This window comes from Zootoca vivipara, chromosome 4 (genome assembly GCF_965207765.1).
Source record: "Zootoca vivipara chromosome 4, rZooViv2.hap1.1, whole genome shotgun sequence".
In the NCBI taxonomy this organism is placed as follows: domain Eukaryota; kingdom Metazoa; phylum Chordata; class Lepidosauria; order Squamata; family Lacertidae; genus Zootoca; species Zootoca vivipara.
In genome coordinates, this window is record NC_142587.1 from 94,691,282 (window position 1) to 94,709,301 (window position 18,020).

Below are 18,020 nucleotides of genomic sequence, written 5' to 3' on the forward strand. Positions count from 1 at the left end.
AGTGGTGGTCTTACTCCGTGCAAAGCTATGTTCCTACATTGACCCAGCACAGTTCCTGTAGTTCCAGTCAGGAATTCTTGCCAATGCTTTTGACTGGGTGAAACAGTTGCAGGCTCAACGCAGGCGTACTGCCTGAGTATCTGGGCTGCCTCTTCCCAGCAGCTGAGCGCAGAGGCCTCACCTGCGCAGAAGGAGATCGGACCTGTTTACGGGAGATAAATGCCACATCATGCTCGGCTTGGCTCTGAAAAGGCAGCTGATGAATGGTTTTGGGGCCCAATTAACTCACTGGTTGTTTGCCAAGCTATGCAGAGGTCTCCTCTTTCCTTCCTGCCCTTTGCTTTAGTCCTTGCCTGCTTCATCGGAACAAAATGCCACTTTGTCTTAATCGCAGGTGGCAAAAAGGTGACCCCTGGAGGAGGAGGAATGCACCAGTTCCTGTACTGCACGCCAAGCACGTAACAGGCGCTGTCCTCGCTCAGAAGACTTGCAGCCCCGGGAGATGAGTAGTTCCTCTCTCCGTTCCCCCCCCCCAAAAAGTTTTGGCAACATTATTTATTTATTTATTTATTTATTTAAACCCCGCCCATCTGGCTGGGTTTCCCCTGCCACTCTGGGCGGCTTCCAACAAATACCAAAATACATTAAAATATCACAGATTACAAACTTCCCTAAACAGGCCTGCCTTTAGGTGTTTTCTAAATGTCAGGTAGTTGTTTATCTCCTTGACCTCCGATGGGAGGGCGTTCCACAGGGCGGGCGCCACTACCGAGAAGGCCCTCTGCATGGTTCTCTGTAGCTTTGCAGGGACTTTTGGGTGGTGGCTCCCCATTTGTGCCTCTGATGTGGTACATGTGTCTCCCTCGCTGTTGATGCCCAGAAGAAATCTAAAAGCATTCCTATAGCCCAGGCACTTGATGGCTGATTGATACTGGCCGTGACATTAAGAACTGCAAAGCTGTTACAGTATACGTTTTTAGATTTTTCTAAATGTATTTGAATTGTCTTGGATGGTTTTATATATTTTTAATGTTTTAAACAGTTTTTATTTTGTTTTTAATTAAAATTGTACCGTTTTGACCTTTCAACGTTTGATGCCTTGTTTCCTTTTGGAAGAAGGGAGGGAGTCGAGTCTGGTCCACCAATATTAGGCGTGAGAGCAAAGTGGAACCTCATACTGCCTTGCTTGTGGATTTTCTGTGAGGGGCCTGGTTGCTGTCACTGTAAGAAGCAAGGCACTCAACTAGGTGGCCTCTTGGTCTGATCCAGCTACTCATTAGAGATTTTTAAGCAAAAGATGGAGAGGGGTAAAGACCTGTTATTTCATTGGGTCTCTTCTTTTTGATATTGTCTGCCGCTGTTGGAGAACTCCTGTGTTGCTTCTCTTTTGTCTTATGTTTACAGCGTCTTAATTGCTGAATGTCGCTGTTAGTTAATTGTTGTCTTAACTGATTACTATTTTTAACGGCTGTTGGGACTGCTTTGGGAGTCATCCTGGTTGTAGAAGCTGTATGCAAATGTTATTGTTGTTGTTTAGTTGTTTAGTCGTGTCCAACTCTTCGTGACCCCATGGACCATAGCACGCCAGGAACTCCTGTCTTCCACTGCCTCCCGCAGTTTGGTCAAACTCATGTTCGTAGCTTCGAGAACACTGTCCAACCATCTCGTCCTCTGTCGTCCCCTTCTACTAGTTCCCTCAATCTTTCCCAACATCAGGGTCTTTTCCAAGGATTCTTCTCTTCTCATGAGGTGGCAAAGTATTGTAGCTGACTCAGGGCTGATTTCCTTCAGAATGGATAGGTTTGATCTTCTTGCAGTCCATGGGACTCTCAAGAGTCTCCTCCAGCACCATAATTCAAAAGCATCAATTCTTCGGCGATCAGCCTTCTTTATGGTCCAGCTCTCCAGCAAATGTTATAAATAAATATAAACACAAAATAAATCAGAGCCTCTCTTGGTCTGGCGGCGGTGTTTTCCATGGGCGTATTCTGCAACCTGTGACTAATGCAATAAATAGTGCATTTAAAAGGTAAAGGGACCCCTGAACATTAGGTCCAGTCGCGGGCGACTCTGGGGTTGTAGCGCTCATCTCGCTTTATTGGCTGAGGGAGCCGGCGTACAGCTTCCGGGTCATGTGGCCAGCATGACTAAGCTGCTTCTGGCAAACCAGAGCAGCGCATGGAAACGCCGTTTACCTTCCTATTTATCTACTTGCACTTTGATGTGCTTTCGAACTGCTAGGTTGGCAGGAGCAGAGACCGAGCAACGGGAGCTCACCCCGTCACGGGGATTCGAACCACCAACCTTCTGATTGGCAAGCCCTAGGCTCTGTGGTTTAACCCACAGCACCACCCACGTCCCAAAATAGTGCAATTACTAGTGGATTAATACGGGACTGTCCATGCATATTCCGCTTTCGTTAGTTGCCCTTTGGTGCTACCCCAGCGTTGCAGCAATACTGCCGTCAGGAGGGGCACCCTTGTTCTGTAGCACAGCAAAAAACGAGACAGAAGCATACCTGCCAAGTTCCGGCCTGAGAAATAAGGGACTGGACCGGAAGTAGCAAACCAGAAGTAGCGCTGCCGCCATTTTGGAACTGGGTGGAGCATGCTCAGAAGCGACTTTTGATGCTGCTGTGCCCTGTTCCAAAATGGCCGCCGCACCAGAAGTCGCGCTGCAGCCGTTTTGGAACGGGGCAAAGCAGCATCAAAAGTCGCTTCTGAGCATGCTCCGTCCAGTTCCAAAATGGCCGCCGCGCCAGAATAAACCGGGGAAAAACAAAAAAAATCCGTTTTTTCGGCTGGGGACAGCTGGAAAAACGGGGGTTTCCGGGGAATACGGGAGACTTGGCAGCTATGGACAGAAGTAGTAATGAATCGAAACAGTTGTGGTATGAAAAGACACAGGGTTTCTGCCGGAAGTTACAGGCCATGAACTGATTTGGAAACAAAGCTGTGTGTCCACCAGGAAACGTTTGCAGGCCAAACCAGTATTGAAAGCAGTATCGTCTATAACCACCTGATACCATTATGAGCATAAATAATCGATTTGTTTATTATTTTAGTCTTGAGAACATAAGAGATTTGTTGTTCCGAAGTTTCCATCATTCAGTTTCATTGCATTTCCTCAAATTTTGAGAGGGGGAGGAAAAAACTTTGCTCTATCCCCTTTCTTGAAAGGGTGCTTAGTTTTGTATTGCCTGACGTGTATGTAATCGGTAGTTCTCGCCAATAGATTACAAGTGAGCCCAACCCACGTGGAGCGCAACTCAAGAAAATCCTGTTGGGACCTCATAATGCAGAACAGGCCCTCCTAATAGCACGAGCCAGAGTTTATCTCCCCACCCTGGAAACGTGGCCCAAAATTGCACCTATACGTTATAAAATCAGCACAGGGGGCATTGGTATCAGGGGGCTTTACCTACAGATGCTAGCAAAAGATGCTCTCTGTGGTATGTTCAAGTTATGTGCGGAGGGGCACTTCATACGAAGGCGTGCAGCATTAGCTGGGACAGCTGTGCATTCAAGGACTGGGTGGATCTCATCCGCGCTCCCATGACAACCTATGATTAAAGGCCGGCGCTGTTTCTCGCGCTTTTTAAAATTCTAGCTCCGGTCCCTGCTGTCTGTCTCTTGACAGCTGGGCCAATATGCATTCGACAGATCCATGCGCTGCTTGGCAGGGAGACGCATGATCTGAGAAACAGCCCTCGGAGCGAGCGTCACTCAGCCAGCTCCATCCTACATACAAAACAGATGTTTTCCGGGGAAAGGGAGATAGAGTTGAGCGCCGCAGAACGTTCGGAGACTTGTGAAATTGGTCCTCCGTTAGCTGGGAAAGGAGATGGAGACGCCTTTCAGTCATCCCACACCAGCAGAAGCAACACAGAGGTATCTCATAGAGCAGGGCTGGGGGACACTTTCATGCCAAGGGCCACATCCCATTGTCGGCAACTTTGGGGGGCCGCATAGCAGTGAAGTGAAAGTGGGCAGGGTAGTTGCAGACACCTCCGCTTCGGTGCATAGATCAGGCATCCCCAAACTTCGGCCCTCCAGATGTTTTGGACTACAATTCCCATCTTCCCCAACCACTGGTCCTGTTAGCTAGGGATCATGGGAGTTGTAGGCCCAAACATCTGGAGGGCTGCAGTTTGGGGATGCCTGGCATAGATGCTGAATTGGAAATGTGGGGGACCTTAGAGAATCAAGCTGCACAACACACACACACACACACACACACACACACACACACACACATGCAGATACTGAGCTTTCCATGAGTTAGAATCATAGAATCATAGAGTTGGAAGAGACCACAAGGGCCATCCAGTCCAACCCCCTGCTGAGCAGGAAACACCATCAAAGCATTATTGACATATGCCTGTCAAGCCTCTGCTTAAAGACCTCCAAAGAAGGAGACTCCACCACACTCCTTGGTAGCAAATTCCACTGCCGAACAGCTCTTACTGTCAGGAAGTTCTTCCTAATGTTTAGGTGGAATCTTCTTTCTTGTAGTTTGAATCCATTGCTCCGTGTCCGCTTCTCTGGAGCAGCAGAAAACAACTTTTAGTGTTAGTGTGTGTTAGTGTGCCGCAAGTTCAAAAACGTATTAGGAGACATTTTGCGACGGGGGTCCCCGGAGATTTTGACTGCCTAAGGGGTCACCACAGGGGTTAATGTGGCACTGAATGTTTTAGTGGTTAGCACGTCTGAATTTGGGGAGACCCGATTTCACAGCCCTGTTGAGACAGCTGCCCTGACTGCAATCCTATGGGTAGTTTCCTGGGAGTAAGCCCCATTCAGCTCAGTGGCGCTACCTTCTGACAAATGTAGGGCACACTGAGTTTTAAACGCAGCAATACAATCTTCAGCCCGCTGAAATGCTTTTAATTACGGGCCCCATTTACATGCGTTCAGGATGCGAATCAGTGCGAATCCGGAAGTGACCTGGAATCGTCATAAAAGATGTCACTAAAAGGGCGGGGCCTTTGACTGTGTCGACCACAGCAAACTATGGCAAGTTCTTAAAGAAATGGGAGTGCCTGATCACCTCAACTGTCTCCTGAGAAATCTCTATGTGGGACAAGAAGCTACAGTTAGAACTGGATATGGAACAACTGATTGGTTCAAAATTGGGAAAGGAGTACGACAAGGTTGTATATTGTCTCCCTGCTTATTTAACTTATATGCAGAATTCATCATGCGAAAGGCTGGACTAGATGAATCCCAAGCCGGAATTAAGATTGCCGGAAGAAATATCAACAACCTCAGATATGCAGATGACACAACCTTGATGGCAGAAAGCGAGGAGGAATTAAAGAACCTTTTAATGAGGGTGAAAGAGGAGAGCGCAAAATATGGTCTGAAGCTCAACATCAAAAAAACCAAGATCATGGCCACTGGTCCCATCACCTCCTGGCAAATAGAAGGGGAAGAAATGGAGGCAGTGAGAGATTTTACTTTCTTGGGCTCCTTGATCACTGCAGATGGTGACAGCAGTCACGAAATTAAAAGACGCCTGCTTCTTGGGAGAAAAGCAATGACAAACCTAGACAGCATCTTAAAAAGCAGAGACATCACCTTGCCGACAAAGGTCCATATAGTTAAAGCTATGGTTTTCCCAGTAGTGATGTATGGAAGTGAGAGCTGGACCATAAAGAAGGCTGATCGCCGAAGAATTGATGCTTTTGAATTATGGTGCTGGAGGAGACTCTTGAGAGTCCCATGGACTGCAAGAAGATCAAACCTATCCATTCTGAAGGAAATCAGCCCTGAGTGCTCCCTGGAAGGACAGATCGTGAAGCTGAGGCTCCAATACTTTGGCCACCTCATGAGAAGAGAAGAATCCTTGGAAAAGACCCTGATGTTGGGAAAGATTGAGGGCACTAGGAGAAGGGGATGACAGAGGACAAGATGGTTGGACAGTGTTCTCGAGGCTGCGAACATGAGTTTGACCAAACTGCGGGAGGCAGTGGAAGACAGGAGTGCCTGGCGTGCTATGGTCCATGGGGTCACGAAGAGTCGGACACGACTAAACGACTAAACAACAACAAAAGGGCGGGGCGGAACAGGGTGTTTGCGGGCTTTTTCAGTTACACACAATTTCACGGAAGTGTGTGACGGCCAGGAACGTAAGCCCTGCGCAAATTGTGGCTTTTCTGTATAAATGAACCTTTGCAAAGATTCTGCTGATGTTGAGGAGGGCTTTGGGTTCAGACTTTGCATTTTCAACCCCTACAAGCCCTCCAAAATGATGTTACAGGTCACACGACTCACAATATAGATATATTTATTAATTCAGACTATATACTTTAGTGCCTTGTGCCCTGAGCAAGTTGGAAAGAGGTTTCAAGATACAATTGTGCTAAATAAATGTTTCCTCAGATCAGGCATTGGCAAATGGTCTTGCTCAGCGCTTCCGCCGCCCTGGACCAGAGTTTACTGACAGTGCCCATAAATCACAGCTCTGCATTCATTGCCCATTCAAGGTTGCTTCCAGCTAGTTCAAGGCCCATCCAAGAGATTTTTCTGCATGAGGCAGCAAATCTGTCACAGACAGACAGACACTTTTTCTCTTTCTTTCTCTCTCATTAACTTGTCTTCTCCGGGCCCTTTTCATTTCGTCTATCCTTTTTGCAGCTCACAGTGGTACCTCGGTTTTCAAACGTCTCCATTGACGAACATTTCAGTTTCCGAATGCCATAAATGCTTCTGTTTTCGAATGCACCTCAGAAGTCAAACATGAAGCGCGGCTTCCGTATTGAGTTTTCCGTTTTGAGGCTTCCATACTGAGTTTTCGGTTTTTGAACGTTTCGGAACTCAGACGGTGTTCCGGAACGGATTACGTTCGAAAACCGAGGTTCCACTGTAAAATCTTTTGGTGGATTGGGCCCCATGGCTCTGGTGTCTCTTGTCAACCTGCTTATTGAGCATCCATCCCAGATTTCTTTGCACAAAGTTTGGGAGTATTTTGCAGGACATTGTCTGCTTATTCATCCCAATTGGTCTGCTAGGAAGTTGCTCAGAGAAGCTGGGACAACCCAGTCAGATGGGCAGAATGTAAGAATATTATTATTATTATTATTATTATTATTATTATTATTATTATTATTATTATTCCAGCAGAATTGAGGCAAAATCTAGAATTAGTTGACCCTGCCTGTCAAGGCTTTCCTGAGTTGGGAAGCTTTTACCGTAGTTAAACATGTATTAAACATGACAGGCTTGTTGTTGCATACATAAACAAATTCTTTTGTACTTTTGGTAAGTCCACTCCTATAATACTTAATAAGAAAGCTTCTGGTTTTTTAACAAAGGTTATTTTTAATCTTTTAAACCTTTTAAACATTTTCTTCATTTCATTGTAAATCATTTCCCAATATTTCTTAATAATTTTACAATCCCACCACATATGGAAAAATGTCCCCTCCGTTGCTTTACATTTCCAACATTTGCTTTCCTTAGTTTTATACATTTTTGCTCATTTTGCTGGAGTTAGATACCATCTATACATCATTTTCATATAATTTTCTTTGTTCGCCACAAATGCTGCAAATTTTATATCACTCTTCCATATTTTTTCCCATTCCGCCATCTGAATGTTATGTCCCACATCTTGTGCCCATTTAATCGTGACTGATTTAACCTCTCCATCCTTCATCCTGCATATATACAGAAGCAATGTACACAGGTTAATACATTAGCAGGTTTTTAAGAATACTTGTAATTTTATTGTGAATGGACTACAGGTGATTTAAACATGTTATAAATTTAACAATGGACATGCAGTATCTCAATAAATAATGGAACCAAGGACGGGAATAGAGGGAAGTCCATTTGTTTTGTTTTGTTTCTGTATTGTTGTTGTTTTTAATTTTTGTTATTTTTGGAAAATTAAAAAAAACATGACAGGCTCATCCATGCTAGCCAGGAGATGCTTAATTCCGTGAATTCAGACTGTTCCCAACCTCTTCTCTCTTTCCTAGGCATGGAAGAAGCGATGGTTCATCCTTCGCAGCGGGCGAATGAGCGGAGACCCCGATGTGCTGGAGTACTACAAGAACGACCACTCCAAGAAGCCGCTGCGGGTGATCAACCTCAACTTCTGCGAGCAGGTGGACGCCGGCTTGACCTTCAACAAGAAGGAGCTGCAGGACAGCTATGTCTTCGATATCAAGACTAGCGAGAGGACTTTCTACCTTGTGGCCGAAACGGAGGAGGATATGAACAAGTGGGTCCGTTGCATTTGCCAGATCTGTGGATTCAACCAGTCCGAGGAGAACCCAGGTATGCGCGAAATTTCACGGCAGAGAGGTGGCATCTAACTTCATATGTCGCTACCATTTAGAATAAAAAGCCCTTAAAACAACAGGCAGTAAGCTCTTGCGGAAAAGGTTGTTTCTTATATGTAGAAGTGGAAAACCTGACATGTATTTTCTAGGATGAGAGCAGGAAAGTTGACAAGTACATTTGTGTGGTCTAAAGCAACCATTATTTTCAAGCTGTCTACAGGGAACAAAAATGACTGGTGATCTTGGTGAACCACGTCCTGAGGTTGGGTGCTCTTGGTGAACCACGTCGTGAATTTTGGGGGTCTTTAGCCTGTTCAATAGGGACCCAGGTGGTGCTGTGGGTTAAACCACTGAGCCTAGGGCTTGCTGATCAGAAGGTCAGCGGTTCGAATCCCTGTGACGGGGTGAGCTCCCGTTGCTCGGTCCCAGCTCCTGCCAACCTAGCAGTTCGAAAGCACGTCAAAGTGCAAGTAGATAAATAGGAACTGCTACAGCGGGAAGGTAAACGGCGTTTCCGTGTGCTGCTCTGGTTTGCCAGAAGCGGCTTTGTCATGCTGGCCACATGACCTGGAAGCTGTACGCCGGCTCCCTCGACCAATAATGCGAGATGAGCGCGCAACCCCAGAGTCGGTCACGACTGGACCTAATGGTCAGGGGTCCCTTTACCTATACCTTTAGCCTGTTCAATAATCCTTTCCTGGTCCTCACTTCTTATAGGCATGTCCATCTTGCAGCGTCACAAAGCCATACCGTTAGCACTTGCTTCCACAGCCTTTCATTTCATGGTTTAAAAAAATCTGCAATCTGTCCTTTTAATCTGTTCGCTCTTGCCCTTGCCGTTTCTACATTAGAATACTGCATGCTCCAAGTGAGTCTGCTTTGAAGGCAGTTTGGAAAGTACAGCAAGTCCAAAATGCGGTCGTTAACTGGAGCCTGCAGTTCGGAGCACATAACTCTGGTAATGTTTTATCTTTGCTGGCTTCCAGCTTGTTTCGGGGCCCAGTGGTGGTCTTGACCTTAAATGGCCTGTGACGGAGATATCTTAAGAACCGCCACCTCTGATACCGAAAGCATCTGAAACATTTGAGGTGTGCATCAAAGGCTGCATTTCGTGCTGCTAGTGGAGGTGTGTTACGTTTGACAGGGCCTTATCAGCTGTGGCACCAAGGTAGCAGAACACCTTCCGAAAGGAGGTCTGCTTGGGTCCACACTGCCTTTGTGGTGTAGTGGTTAAGAGTGGTGGACTCGTAATCTGGTGAACTGGGTTCGCTTCCCCGCTCCTCCACATGCAGCTGCTGGGTGACCTTGGGCTAGTCACACTTCTCTGAAGTCTCTCAGCCTCACTCACCTCACAGAGTGTTTGTTGGAGGAGAGGAAGGGAAAGGAGAATGGGGAAAGGAGAATGTTAGCCGCTTTGAGACTCCTTCAGGGGAGTGAAAGGCGGGGTATCAAGTCCAAACTTCTCCTTCTCCTTCTCCTTCTCCTTCTCCTTCTCTTCTTCTTCTTCTGTGGGCAGGGAGTCTGTGGCTCTTCCAAAGAGCCTTCGGGCCACAGCCTTATCTGAAACTGTGTTTCGATCATGTGGAATTTATAGTACCATATTTTTCGCTCCATAAGACACACTTTTTCCCTCCTAAAGAGTAAGGGGAGTTGTCTGTGCGTCTTATGGAGCGAATGCACTGGACGGCAGTGGGATCCCTCGGCTCCCGCTGCAGTTGGGAACTGAGAGATGCCTCCGCCGCCGGAGCCATGGCTCCCGCTCGCTGTAAAGCAAGCAAAGCGAGAGCCGCTTACATACACGCTTTGCGTGGCTCTCGCTTTCCTAGCGAGAGCCGCTCAGAGCGTGTAAGCGGCTCTCGCTCTGCTTGCTTTGAGGCGAGGTGAGAGGAGGGACGGAATAACAAATAAGTAATTCCTCAGTCCCCATGCCCTACTGAAATGAAGCCAAAGTAGGTGCCGCTGCATTTGCTGGCATAGAGCCCTTCGTGTGTTCTCTTCTCCCAATGGCAAGAAGTGGAAGAGCAGCACTGCAGGGCTTAGTTGACTCTGCTTCAGCCTTAGAGCATGAGCGATATACCTGTGAGCCTCCAAATGTTGTTGGACTGCATCTCCCATCAGGCCCTGCCAGCACGGCCAATAATAATAATTACAAATACCTTCAGAACCGCCTTTTCCTTCTTATAACTCAGTAAAGTAGCATCTTCACTAATGGTGTCATGTCAACATGAATCATATCCAGTTTCCGTATGCTGGGTTCTTGGGAGAGGGACCACCAGATGGCATCTCGGTGATGAATGCAAGTTGTTTGGCTTTTTGGAGATGTCCCTTTGCAGGACCTTGGTCTCGACATTTATCAGCCAGGCGTCCGGGCTGCAGTTTGTGTTCCCGTTAGCAAAACAAGCCCCGGTTCTGCAGAATCAATACGGGACTTCCAAGTGTAATCGGAGTCTGGCTATTGTCATCAGTTGTTGTTGTTTAGTCGTTTAGTCGTGTCCGACTCTTCGTGACCCCATGGACCATAGCACGCCAGGCACTCCTGTCTTGCACTGCCTCCCGCAGTTTGGTCAAACTCATGTTCGTAGCTTCGAGAACACTGTCCAACCATCTCGTCCTCTGTCGTCCCCTTCTCCTAGTGCCCTCCATCTTTCCCAACATCAGGGTCTTTTCCAAGGATTCTTCTCTTCTCATGAGGTGGCCAAAGTATTGGAGCCTCAGCTTCACGATCTGTCCTTCCAGGGAGCACCCAGGGCTGATTTCCTGAAGAATGGATAGGTTTGATCTTCTTGCAGTCCATGGGACTCTCAAGAGTCTCCTCCAGCACCATAATTCAAAAGCATCAATTCTTCGACGATCAGCCTTCTTTATGGTCCAGCTCTCACTTCCATACATCACTACTGGGAAAACCATAGCTTTAACTATACGGACCTTTGTCGGCAAAGTGATGTCTCTGCTTTTTAAGATGCTGTCTAGGTTTGTCAAACTCCATGGACAAAGACAACAGGCATTGTCATCAGTAGCACCGTGGAAAACAAGCTAGGAGCAGACTCATCCCAGAGGGAGAAGAGGAATTGCTTGAGATGGAAAAGCTCCAAGCGTCGACCATTTGAAAAGAGCGCTGTCTTCCCCCACAGACCCTTTGCCCCCTCCATCTCGCACTTGGTTAGCGCCCTAGGAAAGGAAGCAAATTCACCTGCCAGGACCGATCTCTTCTGAAATAGCCTAACGAAAAGCCACGGCGTTTGGCGGCAGCGAACTCAGCAGAAGTGTCTGGATGCATTAGGGAGGAGAGGCGTCTCGATGGGGGAATCAGTTGCTCCCAACCTGTTTTATGTTCACGGGAAGAAGGAAGACTTGAGCCTACAGAGGACATATGGCCGTTTATAGACATTCCTGATGCATTCTGGGTATAAAAGGTAAAAGGGTAAAGGGACCCCTGACCATTAGGTCCAGTCGTGACCGACTCTGGGGTTGCGGCACTCATCTCGCATTTTTGGCCGAGGGAGCCGGCGTACAGCTTCCAGGTCATGTGGCCAGCATGACAAAGTTGTTTGGCTTTTTGGCAAACCAGAGCAGCGCACGGAAACAGCATTTACCTTCCCGCCGGAGTGGTACCTATTTATCTACTTGCACTTTGACGTTCTTTCGAACTGCCAGGTTGGCAGGAGCTGGGACCGAGCAACGGGAGCTCACCCCGTCACGGGGATTCAAACCGCCAACCTTCTGATCGGCAAGTCCTAGGCATAGCTGCCAAGTACCCCGTTTTCCCCGGGAAACCCCGTTTTTACTTACCTTTTCCCGGTGGTCCCCCGTATCACTTCGTCTCCCATTTTTCTCCGTTATTTTCTCCTGCTGGCGGCTTCAAAAGTTGCGTCGACGCACTTCCTGACATGCGTACAAGTGACTTTCGAAGCCGACGGCGGCCATTTTTGGTGCCCATAGAAGGGCAAAGCGACACTGGAAGTTATGTCGACGCAACTTCCAGTGTCACACGGCTGCCGGTCCCGGATTCTGCAGTCCGGGACTTGGAAGGTAAGGTCCTAGGCTCTGATTTAACCCACAGCACCACCCGCCTTCTAAATCCTCATGTGGCTGAACCTTCCCACCAAGAGTGATGGTCCTCTAGCTTCTCTCCTGCCCTGCCTGCCTCTTCCTCCTTGATTCACCAATCTTTCCCCTAGCCCAGCATTCTTCAAAGACAATAGTGGGGACCAAAGCCCTCTCTACCTGGCCCTTTGGACACCCCTCACTCATCCTGCTTCACACCCCTTCTGCGTGTTTTGGCCTAGCAAGGATGTGCCCCTGAAACCTGATAGTGCCTCTTGATTGCCTGGACAGAGGGATGTTTCAGTACGTGTAGAAACTAACCTACTATACAGTCATACCTTGGTTTTCAAACAGCTTAGTTCTCGAACGTTTTGGCTCCTGAACTCTGCAGGCCCGGAAGTAAGTGTTCCAGTTTGTGAACTATTTTTGGAAGTTGAACGTCCGACGGGGCTTTCGGGGCTTCCGATTGGCTGCAGGAGCTTCCTGCAGCCAATCAGAAGCCGCGCTTTGGCTTTCGAACGTTTTGTAAGTCAAACAGACTTCTGGAACAGATTCCGTTCGACTTCCAAGGTACGACTGTAATGTCAATTTTTACATTCATTGCTCTGCCCACTTTTGTGGAGACTGGACAAATTAATGAGGACTAGTCTTAGTAGCATTAGTAACCGTAATGACTATGTTGCATGCCACCAAGCAACAGATGGCGACAAGGGGCAGCAGTAGAAGAGTAGTCTTTGTGTCTGCTTCACAAAGTCACTTAACACAAGCAGAGTCCAGAGAGGAAGAAATCCCAATAACACTTTGCTGTGGTAAACAGTGCATAGCCGTAGGCGAAATAAAGTTTTGCCTTCCTTAGTTCAGGCCTTGTACAGAGCAGGGAGACATTCAACCAAACACGCAGAGGACAAACTCCCTCGGAAGTGCATAGCCAATCAGAGCACTAGAGATCATACTACTCTGACTGGTTGCTAAGCAACAGCTCCACACATGCCCCTTGGTTAGCTGGTTTACTGATAACATAATTAACCCTCGAGTTGAAAATGTAATGATTCCTGCTGCTGCAAATCCAACACTGTCCGGCTTGTAGGCGCTTCCAGGAACTATCTGTATGGCCACTATATACGGCTCCAAGTGGATCTTTGGTTTTATCCGTCAGGGCACTTCTGGATCTTGTTATCCACAAGCTTGGTGTGCGCTCGAGCCACGTGGTCTCGTTCTTTGGGCTTGACTTGCAGCATTCACGCCAAAGCACTGGCTACCCCTGCTGCAGAAATGCCAATCGCTTCTTAGGAATGGCGCTGTCTGTATTTTGCCTGCCCCAATGGGCAGGTGTCCAACTCTCCTCTGGGAACCGAAGTTTCTCATCTTGTTTTGCTAAAACATACTTTGTGTGCCATTAGCTCTCTGCGCCTCTCTCTTTCTGCCTCCCCCTCTCACTTTTGGATCAGATGAGGAATCCTGCCCAACCCACTCTGAGCTATGCTTAAAATAAATACTGCTCAGGGTACAAGTGCAGGCTTCCCATAAAATGCATCTGTGTTTGGCTGCGGTGAGACTAGATGGGCCCGATCCAGCAACCAAACTCTTCTTCTGTCCTTAAGTGCATCGTTCAGATTTATGAAGCAGGAACGCTCGTGGAACAAAAACACGGACTCAGGAATGTGATTTGTTTTCAGCAACTGGGTGCTCCCGCAACCTGAGTGCAGTGCCCATAAGTGCCAACTCTGTAGGGCTGAGGTGTCTTCAGCCCCCCACCAAAGTCTGTTGGGATGGGGCTGAGCCCCATCCCCACCCCAAATGTGTGCTGGATTACCATACAGGCAGAGTAGGCACCGGCCGATGAGCCCTTTTCGGAGCCCTGCAACAACAGATCAAAATAATATTGATTAGATCTTGATCTTCCGCACACGACAGATAATCAGGGAATTCTGGGAGCTGTAGTTTGTTACGTGTGCTGGGACTTTTTAGGAGACCCTCTAGTCCCCTCACAGAGCTACAATTCCCAGTGTACCCTGTGAAAAGGCATTGATTGTTAAGCCACTCTGGGGGTTGTAGTTTTGCTAAGGGAGTAAGGGTGTCTCCTAACAGCACTCAGTGTCTTTAAGAAACTACAGCAATGGGAAGAGAGTGCACACACACACGTGATGGTGAAAAATCATGTGTGTGTTTAATGTGCACTCTCTTCCCATTGCTGTAGTTTGTTAATGAAATGCATTGCGTGCGGAGAACTAGCTTGCAAGAAAATATTAGCAGGCAAAATGGCACACAAAGGTGTGTATATATTAAGCGATAAAATGCCTGTGGGTTTCACGAGGACTTAATTGCAGAGAAATGCAGAAATACAGATGCCGGAAGACTGGTTAAATGAGAAACGGAAGGGACCAAGTGTCACAGAGTCATTTAGCTCCATCGGTAGTGCATGAGACTCCTAATATCGGGGTTGTGGGTTCGAGCCACATGTCGGGTTAAATTTCCTGCATTGCAGGGGGTTGGACTGGATGACCCTCGGGGTCCCTTCCAACTCTGTGATTCTATGACCCACCCACCCCTGCATGCCCTCAGGCAGTGTTTCCCAAATGCCTGACACTTGAGCATGAAAAATAAGGGTTAACTTGCCTGCAAAGGAGCCTGTTTTGAGGAACTGTTTGAAGTCATACACACATACACACACACACCGATGCATTTCTGTGCGTGGCCTGAAAAGCACAACCTTGGAAGTGTGTACAGTGTGTCTCCTCAGGTCGCACAGTTCCTGCCTGCCCCCCTCTGGTATGGGTTTTGCTTCTCTCCCTCTGCACAGAAGATCTTTGGAAAGGAGGACAAGAGAAAGGCAAGGGGACAAGGGGAAGAGAATGGAGGGGAGGGGGTGGGGTGTCTGAGTCACAGACTGTTCTGACACAGGGGCACAAAGGACTTAGTGTGAACACAGCAGCCTCTGGAAGCAAAGTTCAGAGCGGCCCTATCAGAGAACTCTGTGTGCTCACAATGGTCCTCTGGTGGCAACAGAAGTTAACTTTTAACTCCTCAAGACTCCTGTTGCTTTTCTGGGAGGAAGTGAGCAGCAAGCAGGCAGAAAGCCCCAGATTAAATGCCCTGCATCTCTTATGTAGGGCTGGGATATGATGATGATGATGATGATGATGATGATGATGATGATATTCAGGACAGATCCTGAAGCTGAGGCTCCAATACTTTGGCCACCTCATGAGAAGAGAAGACTCCCTGGAAAAGACCCTGATGTTGGGAAGGATTGAGGGCACAAGGAGAAGGGGACGACAGAGGATGAGATGGTTGGACAGTGTTCTCGAAGCTACGAACATGAGTCTGACCAAGCTGCGGGAGGCAGTGCAAGACAGGAGTGCCTGGCGTGCTCTGGTCCATGGGGTAACGAAGAGTCGGACACAACTAAACAACAACAACATTATTATTATTCATTTCAATCCTATGCTGGTTTGTATTCTTATGGGGGGATGCAGTTTACAACCTACATTAAAACATCAAATAAAACATCCCAGAAGAAAACATTACATTCCTCCGGCGGTCATTCCAGAGCAATGAATTAATGCATATGTCATAGAATCACGGAGTTGGAAGGTACACCAAGGGTCATTTAGTCCAACCCCTTGCAATGTCATCCGACATCTGCCACCCTCATTGCTAGTGGGATGGCTGCCTCCAGACAGTTCTTAGGTGGGCCAAAAGTAGATTCTTGCTCGACGGGGTTGAACAAGGACTGTTTTTCCCCCAGTTTCAAAATCACATCTCCTATCTAGAGTTTAGATTTTTAAATATCAATTTTTAAAAGCGTGGCTTTGTGGTTCAACCTGTAACAGTGATATATTTCTTCCAGTAGCACCTTAGAGACCAAGTAAGTTTGTTATTTGTATGAGCTTTCGTGTGCATGCACACTTCTTCAGATACACTGAAACAGAAGTCAGTGTATCTGAAGAAGTGTGCATGTACACGAAAGCTCATACCAATGACAAACATAGTTGGTCTCTAAGGTACTACTGGAAGGATTTTTTTTCATTTTGTTTCGACTACAGCAGACCAACAGGGCTACCTACCTGTAACTAGTGATATATTTGTTAAATTATGATCTAATTTCCCTGTAGCATGGTAAAAAGATAAAGGGACCCCTGACCGTTAGGTCCAGTCGCAGACGACTCCAGGGTTGTGGCGCTCATCTCGCTTTACTGGCCGTGGGAGCCGGTGTACAGCTTCCGGGTCATGCGACCAGCCGCTTCTGATGAACCAGAGCAGCGCGCAGAAACACTGCAGTGGAACCTCGGTTTATGAACACCTCGGTTTACAAATTTTCGGTTTACGGACGCCGCGGACCCATCTGGAACGGATTAATTCACTTTCCATTACTTTCAATGGGAAAGTTCACTTCAGTTTATGAACAGACTCCCGGAACCAATTGTGTTCATAAACCGAGGTACCACTGTATTTACCTCCCCACCGGAGTGGTACCTATTAATCTACTTGCACTTTGAGGTGCTTTCGAACCGCTAGGTTGGCAGGAGCAGGGACCGAGCAACAGGAGCTCACCCCGTCCCGGGGATTCGAACGGCCGACCTTCTGATCGGCAAGCCCTAGGCTCTGTGGTTTAACCCACAGCGCCACCCGCGTCCCATTGTAGCATGGTAGGGGCTTCTAAAATAGTTCCTGCGAGGATTTCCGTTTGCAGAACTCCCTCTCTGAGCAAGTGCAACTATCTGTTTGCCCGGGCCTTTGAGACAGGAATGCTTACTGAGATTTCTGCAAGTGGTATTGCTTTGTATTTTTATTATTATTATTTTAGAAATGTATTTTTGGATTGCATTTTTACGCTGCTCACTGGCCTCCCATGGGAGAGGAGGCAGTATAGAAATGGAATCAACCTAGATGAAAGGGATAGCTCAGTCGGTTAATCTCATGGTTGTGGGTTTGAGCCCCGCGTTGGGCGAAGGTTTCCTGCATTGCAGGGGGTTCGACTAGGTGATCCCTGTAGTCCCTTCCAACTCTACCCTTCTAATAATTTAAAGATAAAGGATCCCTGGACGGTTAAGCCCAGTCAAAGGCTTTTCAGACAAACCTGGCTTTCCAGGCAGAGGGAGCTGGCGTTTGTCCACAGACAGCTTTCTGGGTCTTGTGGCCAGCATGATTCAACTGCTAATGGTACACAGAGGACCATGACGAGTGCCAGAGCGCACAAAAACGCCGTTTACCTTCCCACTGCAGCGGTACCTATTTATCTACTTGCACTTTGATGTGCTTTCAAACTGCTAGGTTGGCAGGAGCTGGGACAGAGCAACAGGAGCTCACTCCGCCTTGCGGATTCGAACCGCCGACCTTCTGATCGGCAAGCCCAAGAGTCTCAGTGGTTTAGACGATAGCGCCACCCGCATCCCTACCCTCTGTACTGCCTGTGCATCCTATATATATATATATGTTTGAGTTTTCAACATAAAATACAATGAAAGCTGAACTCATCCAAAGAAGATAGGAAGGAAAGAAGCCAGAATAAGCAAGAGAAGAAAATAAAGAAGTGGAAAAGAAGAAGAAGAAGAAGAAGAAGAAGAAGAAGAAGAAGAAGAAGAAGAAGAAGAAGAAGAAGAAGAAGAAGAAGAAGAAGAAGAAGAAGAAGAAGAAGAAGAAGAAGAAGAAGAAGAGTAGTTTGGATTTGATATCCCGCTTTATC

The 18,020-nt window shown here is 47.4% G+C and overlaps 1 protein-coding gene across 1 annotated transcript in view; it reads left to right on the forward strand.

Annotated features, from left to right (window-relative positions):
* Positions 1–18,020, forward strand: part of GAB2 (GRB2 associated binding protein 2) — a 127,925-nt gene that overhangs the window by 62,991 nt on the left and 46,914 nt on the right. Inside the window, exon 2 of the mRNA XM_035114566.3 lies at positions 7,985–8,285. Within this exon, the coding sequence (XP_034970457.1) occupies positions 7,985–8,285 (301 nt within the window). The remainder of the gene's footprint in view (positions 1–7,984; positions 8,286–18,020) is intronic.